This window comes from Malania oleifera, chromosome 9 (genome assembly GCF_029873635.1).
Source record: "Malania oleifera isolate guangnan ecotype guangnan chromosome 9, ASM2987363v1, whole genome shotgun sequence".
Taxonomy (NCBI): Eukaryota; Viridiplantae; Streptophyta; class Magnoliopsida; order Santalales; family Ximeniaceae; genus Malania; species Malania oleifera.
Window position 1 is genome coordinate 11087378 of NC_080425.1, and position 9169 is coordinate 11096546.

Below are 9169 nucleotides of genomic sequence, written 5' to 3' on the forward strand. Positions count from 1 at the left end.
AAAACCACATGTCAAAATAGTTGAGTTGTTAGCATCAGGAATTTCTCTTCATACCCACTTCACCTTTGTACTAGGATTTTATTCATAGATAGCATGCATCCACTTTGGCAACATGATATAAAAATCTCAGCCTCCAAAAACCCTTGCAACTGTCATTTTCTTCTCAAGTCATGCCTTTCTATAGGATACATAATGCTGGTACTTTGACCTCAAGTGTGCTTTCAAAACTGTAATCAAAGCACCAGCATCTCTATTGATAATTTTTATGATTTCATTTGCAAGGTTGACTTCAATTGTGGGTGGTCTTACGACAGAGTCTCATTGATGCATGTATGTGGCGCTTTGTACTATGTATTTTTAAAAAGCCCATGCTTTCTATGTTGACAAGCATGCAACATCCATGCGCAGCTCTCATCTATATTGCACCTAACCACCCATGTTGTTGGGTTGTATTGCACCACCTTGAAGTTGTGGTGTGTTTGCGCATGGTGGATGCACATAAGGTGGATTAGATCATCCTTTGTGTCGAAAATCATACTCTTACAAAATTTCGAGACAACATCCCATCGAACGCCCTCAAGGGAACTTTCAAATTAAGTTTTGATTTGATCAGCTTTGATATCGATCATGTACGCTAATGGCAGCATGTCACATACCCGTTTCTAACCCACAGTTGTGTTCTTAGGAGGCATGACAACTTCTTCATGTTGAACCCCATAATCATTCGATCCACCGACCTCACTTACCCCTTCGTCTGCCTCTTCTAAATCATCTTCTTCCTTTAATTCACGGTCACACTCCATATCAGGTTGCATTGGCTAAACTGTGTATGCCCCTCTCTCATTCATAACAATGGATGGAACTATTTAGAAGTCTAGTATAGACACAACTCCGGGTAAACTTTGATCACGTCTATACTCTGTTGATTGTTGTGGTTCGTGATGAAAACTGCATCCCACATTGAATCCCTACAAATTAGCCTCCTCACACTCAAACTCTGTTGACAAGAATTTTGGCTAAAACGATGTATCGAGGACGTCATTCAAATCTAAAGTTGTCGTCACCTATGAAAGGTGATCAAATAATCTGCTCGTCTCAGTAGGAACATATTCATTATATGATTGAGGATGGAGAAATGCTTCTCTTTGCACAGTTGGAGCTCCACCTATGCTCCTACTTCAAGGAATGCATTTAACAAAATTATCAACTATATATATACATGTGAGGACAAGAACTCTCCGGGTCCAACGTAATTAGGACATCTGCATCATCTTTTATTGGGACGTCGATATACACTAAATTTCCGTCACCCCTTCATTGCGGATATCTCGAACTCAATTTTAACATATTCTCATTCCGATCAATATCTAATCTTTCATATATCAAACTTTCTAACTTCATCATCCTTCTAACTAGAATCGCCTTCGTTGGCCTTGTGTTTTACCGATCAATACCAATCGATCGATGTATAATCTCTCTCACTGTCAATGTATAATAAGACCGTCATTTTGTTAACTGACGAACTTGACATCATTCTAAAAATTCAACACAAATTAAGAAAAAGAGCCTTAAAAGAGAGCAGTTGTAAGAGTAAATCTACAACAAGTCCAAGCAACACTTAAACACTTGAAGGTGGTGAGGTAGACTTGAGGAGAAAGGAAGAAGAAGGAAAAGAAAGAAGTAAGGAGAAATGATAAATGGGAAGTGGGGAGATGAAGGAGAATAAATAGGACACAGGATAGGGGAAGTGCATGGTTTTACCAACCAGCCTTACTTATATGTCAAAATTGACTTTTTAAAAGGTAGTTTTAAGTTTTAATTTTACTAATTTTTTTTCCATGCAATTATATTAGGAAGGAGTGGTGGAACAGGATTACAGGCTTTGTTCAAAATTGACTTTTCAAAAGTCAAATATGTTATTTTTTATTGATATTATTACTTTTAATACTAATTATTTTGAAAAGTCAATTGAGTTCAAAATTGAAAGTTTATTTCCCACCCCGCTTATATTTGTATTTTTTTTCAAACACTCTTTTCTTCGGCCGCTTCAATTGCTTTTTCTCCTCCCATCATCCCCTGTCCCAAACCAAATGGATTCTCAAAGGTGCAAAGTGTGGAGTGAGGACTGAGGAGTGAAGACCCAGGAGTGAAAGTTTTTATCTTTTTCCTTCTTCCAAAGAATGAACTTTCGGTTTCCTCCGCAATTCCCGTCCCGCTGCTCCGCTCCATTAATTATTAATTACCCTTTTCTTGTCTGCACCTATCAAATCAACACTCGCCCAGAGAAAGAGAAAGAGAAAGAAAAAAGAAAAACAATAAAAATATCAAATTAAGTATTCCAACGACTTTTTTGGCTCCTTTGTTGATTTTTCAGTCAGCACAAATAGCCTTTTCTAATGTGCCACAGTGATCTCTAGTTGTCATGAACTGTAAACACGAAAGGGAGATTACATATATTCTTCTCACATAAAGTCTTAAAACCAGACAACCCACTAATCAATTAATGAAAGCCCTTTTAAGAAATTTGAGAAGAATTGAACAGACAATTACAATATCTCGCCCTATGCAGAAGCAGGTCATTTTAGTGCTATGAGTAATAATCAATTAGGTGTAGCCTTGCTTGTATCTGCTGAAGAGCTCGTCTGTCTTGGCAGTTCTGAAGACACAGCACCCCATCACATACACAATGATCAAAACAACAAGGGTGATGACCAGAATCACGCCTGCTCTTCTCCACTCTTTCTTTAGATTTTCAAGTAAACCGCCTTTGCAGGAGTCACAGTCGTAGCACAGCTTGGTGGGCTCGTTGCTCCACGCCAGGCAATCCATGTCCGCCATTGTGTTTATGGGACTGATCCAGGTGGTTGGGTTCACGAATTGATACCCGCATAGCGTTGGAGGCTTGCAGCACCCTGACTGCAAATCAAGCCCAAAATAAAAAATAAAAAAAAATTTGACAGATGTGTATATTTGGGTTTGGTAAAAGAAGATTAACACATGGTTCATGGTCGGGGAATCTAATGCGGTGCTTCGCTCTCTGTATTTTATATTTTTTATTGTTATTCCATGCTTAGATGATCAGTCCATCTAGTTGGATTCTCTCTAAGAATCATTCAGACATACGTAAGGGACAAACCTATAAAAGTAATAAATGTGAGGACAGGTGTTTAATTATTATAGAATTTCCCCACTTATAGATTTATAAATTTAAAAAATCTCATTAGAATTTTAAAAATGCTAAATCTCTCCTGATATTTACCAAAAGTACAAAAATCTTCCATTAAAAATTTCTTTTTTTAAAATAAAACATAAGAAAAAATTTATATTTTTTTGACAGACTTTAGGAAAGATTAATTCTTAAAATCTCATATATTGCCTCTAAAATTTTTAAAATTTCAAAAAAATTTAATATCTTTTCACTAACTCATGAGTAAAAATAAATGGAACATTCTCCCACACGCATTTTTGGGGGCCTATTCTCCCCCTTAATCTCTATTGATGCCCTAAAAAAGCCAATGGGCTTGCAATGAAATGTGTATGATACACACCCACAAAGTAGTGTATTATTGAATTTTTTTTCCAAATAAAAGCTAAAAAAGCTTATGATTTATTGTCATTGTTACTTTTTTTTTTTTTTTGGAAAGGTTATTATTATATGGAAGGGGTAGTCGTGTAGTACTACGCTTCTTTTTCATATCATGTGCTCTTTCTTGGTCGAACTAGTTTTTCAAATAGGTCTGGAAAAGAAACCCATATCGAGAGAATCTTAAAAGAGCTAGCAAACTTGAACTAATGAAGAATTGAGAAAAAGAAATGTTTGGTTGGAAAGAAAGAACTTAATTTCAAGCTTTAACAAGCTAATCTGACGATAAAACAAGCAAATAAAGTAGAACCTAAGAAGCGAGAAAACTGCATTGAGAATTGAATCACCTGTATGGGGCCAATGGGTGCATTAAAGAAGTCCATAGCACTGAGATACGTCTGGTTCAGTTCAGCACACAAGTTCGCAGAAATGAGGCAGTTCTTGATCCTCTCCCACTTGAACTGGCTCCGAACCCGTCTGCGGAGCCACCCGGAGTAGTCATTTAGATGATACTCCAAATAAACCCGGCTGGGCACGGGGTGACCGGACCCCCTCGACGTAACCATGTAAATGAACGCCACCAAGCACGCCAGCAACACTATGAGCACCAGCATGGCTATAAAGTAGACGATGAGCAGCCATGGCACTCGCCAGAAGGCCCCCACGAACCCCACCAGACCGGCCAGCAGTATGAGGACGCCCAGCACTATGACCGGCCATTGCAGGATCTTGACGCAGGAGTTGTCGGGTTTGCCGGCGAGCTCCACGCCAGCGAAGATGATTGGAGCCGAGAGCAGCACGGCCAGGAAGTTTATGCCTCCGATGGCTGTGTTGTTTAGTGCCATGGACTTTATCTTCAGAGCTTGCTTGCTTGTTTGTTATTAAGGTACTTTTGGGGTGAGAGATGAAAATGGGGTTGATGGGGTTTAGGGTAAGGGAAGATGTGGACAAGGGCTTCGTTGAGATCGACCCCACTGCTTTTTGGTTCCTTACCATGGATTCATGATTAGTAAAGCTGTAATAAAGCAAATTATATTCTAGATTCCTTTTAAAGTTTTATTTTGTGATTTTTGGTCCAGTGACTACTTTAGTGACCCTATCAGCTGGAAAGGATCCATGAGTTTGTTGTGTCATTTGCAAGGAGAAGAAATACCTAAATGCATGCACGTGCTTGTCACTGGGAATGTAATGTACCTTGCACCGTGGACTATCTACCCCTCTTTGGACCTCCTTCCCCTAACTTCCTGTTTGGGTCATGTATACTTAAATTTAAAATTTGTGTTGAGCAAGTAAGATGGAATATAAAATTAAATTATATATGTTAAATTTGAATATAGTGATACAAATTTAAATTTGAAGACTTTGCTCTCAAATAAAATTTTAGAATTTTTTAAAAATATGTTAAAGTTGCGTATTTGGCAGCTTAATTAGATTAGGTTGATTAAGTTAAATTAAATATTCTAATCTATATTTGATGTAGCACATGTATACTATAGGAATAGTGAAGAGAAAGGGCCATAATCCAATTACGAACATGATATAAGGTTGGTCAATCCTTTTCATTCCCTCCCCCCATTAACTTGGCCAAAATGAGATTAGTTAATCAATCTCAATTAGCTATTAACCAAACTAATATTAGACTGCCATTTATTTTTCTAATTTTTTTTCTTGTTATGTACATATATTTTTTTTAATAAGAGCATTTTGATCTTTTAGATGATTGAAATCATATTTATAAATGTGAATCCAAACATGAAATGTAATGATTATTATAATCATTTTAGCTTAATTTTATAGAGTTTACCCCATTTAACAAATATACATTACCCTTAAATAGTCTTCTACTCACATTACTTTACTTTTCATTCATATTAAAATTCAATAACAAGTAATAAAATACATGTTTGCTTGCCAATTTTCGCTCTTTTTAAAAAATGATATCAAAATATTAGAGACAAACAAAAAACCCTCAAATTTTTTTAAAAAATACATCATTTTTAAGCAGAAAAATATGCTTAGCACTTCGTAGGCTTGGTTTTTTTATTCTAATTTTAAAATATATAAATAAACAAATAAAGCATGGATTATAATAAGGAATGTTAGAGACAAAAAACCTCTCGAAGTTCTGTAAAAATTACAGCGTTTTTACAGAGACAGATTTATATGTTACTTCCTTAAGTTTCATTTTTGTATCCTTATCTCTAAATAAATAAATAAAGCATACGTTATGATTATGAAGTCCAGCAATTACACACAGGACGATAGGTCATGGGTAGCTCGACTTTCAACCCTATTTTTGACTTTAGGCCTGTCTCGTACACTGTATAGATTGTTTTTCTCGAATTCCAAAGCAAATAATAAGTGAACCACAGCTTAGCTTTCGGTGCCCCCAACAAATCACTCCCCCACCTTTATGATTTTCCTTTCTCCAAAACAATCAAGACGTCAAACCCAAGGAGGCAAGGACCCCACCCCTACCCCCTTCTTTTGTTCCCATATGATAAAATCCTAATCGCCATTCACACCAAATCCTGAAGCTATAATACTGCCGAGCTAATTGCTCACAGCTAGCTAGCTGCGCGTGTGCAAGCTAGCTAGCTATTTTTAACTGTTTCTCCTACGCGCAGCCTTTCTCGGGGCGGTTGATGCGGACGAAGAGCTCTGGGCTTTGGCATTCCTGAAGGCGAGGCAGGCGCAGCAACAGCCAATGAGGTAGACGAATGACAATGCCACCAGCGTGATGGACAGAAAGATGTCTGCTTTCCTCCACTCCTGCTTGAGATTGGCGAGTAAACCAGCTTTGCAGGAGTCGCAGGCGTAGCAGAGCTGCGACTGGAAGTTGCTCCATATCAGGCAATCCATGTCCGCCCCCTTGTTCATGGGAAATATCCAGTAGCTTGGATTCACGAATGTGTAGTTGCATTGAGTTGGCGGCTTACAACACCCCGACTGCATGTAAACCAAAATCACAAAATAATAATAATAATAATAATAATAATTTTATGAAAGTGGCACTTTTTTTTTTTTTTTTTGCCAAAAGGTAAACTAACATCTTCAGTTTTAGCAAAAAGATTAGGAAGTCTCGTGACATATTTTTAAAATTCTCATATTCCACAGATTTAAATTTTTAAAATTTTTAGCAAATTTCAGAAATTTGTGAAAATTTTAAAATATTATAAACCTATTTTATCGAAAATTAATGTAGGTCTATATGTGGGTTTTATTCCTATTAGTGACTTTGGACGCAGCTTGAGGTTTCAAAGTTAAAAAAAAAATATTTAATTTTTATGTTTTTTCAAAGCTACAACAATAAGAGTGCAAAGTAAGGTAAAAATTAGAACTCAATAAAAGATACTTCATCATTTTTTTTTAATATTCCAAAAAAAAAAAACTTTTCATCACAAACTATATATCATTTAGTGATAATATTTTCAAAACATGAATGCATAGCTAATTTTATTTTTTATCATTTCTTGGAATATCTTCATAACTCTTTATTTGTTTTTTAAAAAATAAAAAATTGACAAACTAAATTTAATTTTAAATTCATCAAATATATCCAAAGTTTTCCATCTTTTCTACATAATAGAAATTTTGAGACCGTGGACCACATACTCCATGCTCCAGACTAGTATTTAGAAAAAAAACATGCATGATTCTTTTTGACGGAAAAAAAAAAAGATTTTAATTTCTAACACATTCTTCGAAGAAATTTGATTGATTCGCTTTGCTTTATTATAGGTTGATCGTTATTCTCTGCACGGATAAATCTATATATATATTGAGTTTCCAAGAATCTTTTTCTTTTCTTTTTTGGTAGATTAGCCCCCAAGAATTGAATCATTAAGACAGAAGGGTGTGTTTGGCAGTAAATAACAGGAACAATACAATTCAACATACTTAACTTCCCTAATATCCTTTTTTCTTTCCAAAAAAATAAAAATAAAAGAGAAAGAATTAAGCTCAACTAGTCTATGAGAACAATGATCAATTGATCTTTCACGAGTTAAAATGACTTCCTCGACCACTCTTCAAAATAATGTTGAAGAAAATGTTTGAGGGAATTACTAAAATAGAACAAAAGAAAAATATTTGACAGACCTTAAAAAGAACAAATTAACTTATTAGAAGATGAGGTTAATTAGATTGAAAACAAAACTAAAACTAAAACTAAAACTAAAACTAAATCCAAAAGAACGAACAAACAAATTAAAATATGAAACTGTAATTGCTAGCTACCTGCAAAGGGCTAATGTAGGCATTAAAGAAGTCCTGGGGAAGACGATAAGCCTGGTTCAGCTCAGAACACACGCTGGTGGAGCTCAAACAGTTTCGGATCCGATCCCACTCCTGAGGGTCTTCGATCCTCCGAGTAAGCCACCCCGAAAACTCATTCAGCTCATACTCCAAGAAGGTACGGCCCGGCGCGGCGTGGCCGGAGCCCCCAGTGGCCACCATGAACTTGTAGATGAAGCCAACCAAAGAAGCAAGCACCATTATAAGGACGAACATGAAGATGAAATACAAGACGAGAAGCCACTTCATTCGCCAAAACCCTCCGATAAACCCTGCCACGCCTACTACCAGAACAGAGATGCCCAATGCTATGATGGGCCACTGCGGGATTAGTCTGAGACAGGAGTTGTCCAGTTTGTTTGAGAGCCAGATTCCGGCGAAGATGATCGGGCCGGCGAGAAGCATGGCCAGGAGGTTGATAGCGCCGGTGGCAATGTTACTGTTGTTTAGTGCCATTGCTTGATGTTTTTCTGATGATTACGTTTAAATTGTTGTCGATATTGGGCTGGCTATACTGAAAATCTGATATGAAGAGGACGGACAAATTTCAAAAGCTTAGCGTCAGTCACGGCACTCGCCAGAACCACCCCGCGAACCCAACATTATGGCCGGCCATTGCAGATTCTAACGCACTAGTTGTGGGGTTTGTCAGGGAGCTCCACGCCGGCGAAGATGATCGGAGCCGGGAGCACGCCAGGAAGTTTATGCCTCCGATGGCTGTGTTGTGCAGTGCCGTGGATTTTCAGATCTTTTTTGGTTGTTAAGGTCGGAAGAGTGAGAGATGGAAATGGGATTGATGGGGTTTAGGGGGGAGGGAGGATGCGGACAAGGGCTTCCTTGAAATCGGCCTCGCTGCTTTTTGGCTCCTCAACGCAAAAAGCTGTGATGAAGCAAATTGTAAATAGATTGATTTTAAAGTTTCGTTTTCGATGCATGGTCATAGTCCTTTACTGCCTATTGTTTTGTCATTCAAAGAAGAAATACCTTTAAAGGTTGAAAAGGGTTTGGATTTGGATTGGTATTAGATTTAGATATAAAATTTATCTAAATTTAAGACTTCAAATTTATAATTGTAAATAAATTTTAACTATGTGGGGACACAAATCATTAAATGTAGTGAAGTAGAAAACTTGATTAAGTATTCTTTCGGTTGGTCTTCAATATGGAATTCTCAATTTTTAAGATAAGAGTGAAAGTGCACGAAGGCCTCGTTGAGATCAACCCTACTGGTCAACAGTTTTTCAAAATTTTTCCTTCTAAGCAAGACGGGTGGTAAAAAAATTATAACAG

At 37.0% G+C, this 9169-nt stretch overlaps 2 protein-coding genes across 2 annotated transcripts; both read right to left on the bottom strand.

Moving 5' to 3' along the window:
* Window positions 1-2304: 2304 nt before the first annotated feature.
* LOC131164112 (protein TORNADO 2-like) lies at window positions 2305-5692 on the bottom strand. The gene is made up of 2 exons (XM_058121077.1): window positions 3931-5692; window positions 2305-2916 (listed from the first exon to the last, which is right to left on the bottom strand). The coding sequence occupies exons 1-2, from the start codon at window positions 4426-4428 to the stop codon at window positions 2605-2607; spliced, it is 810 nt and encodes a 269-aa protein (XP_057977060.1). The 5' UTR covers window positions 4429-5692; the 3' UTR covers window positions 2305-2604.
* A 93-nt stretch (window positions 5693-5785) lies between these two features.
* Window positions 5786-8879, bottom strand: LOC131164111 (protein TORNADO 2-like). Its single transcript, XM_058121076.1, has 2 exons — window positions 7823-8879; window positions 5786-6532 (listed from the first exon to the last, which is right to left on the bottom strand). Exons 1-2 carry the CDS (start codon window positions 8333-8335, stop codon window positions 6188-6190), a joined length of 858 nt encoding a protein of 285 aa, XP_057977059.1. The 5' UTR covers window positions 8336-8879; the 3' UTR covers window positions 5786-6187.
* Between the last annotated feature and the right edge of the window lie 290 nt (window positions 8880-9169).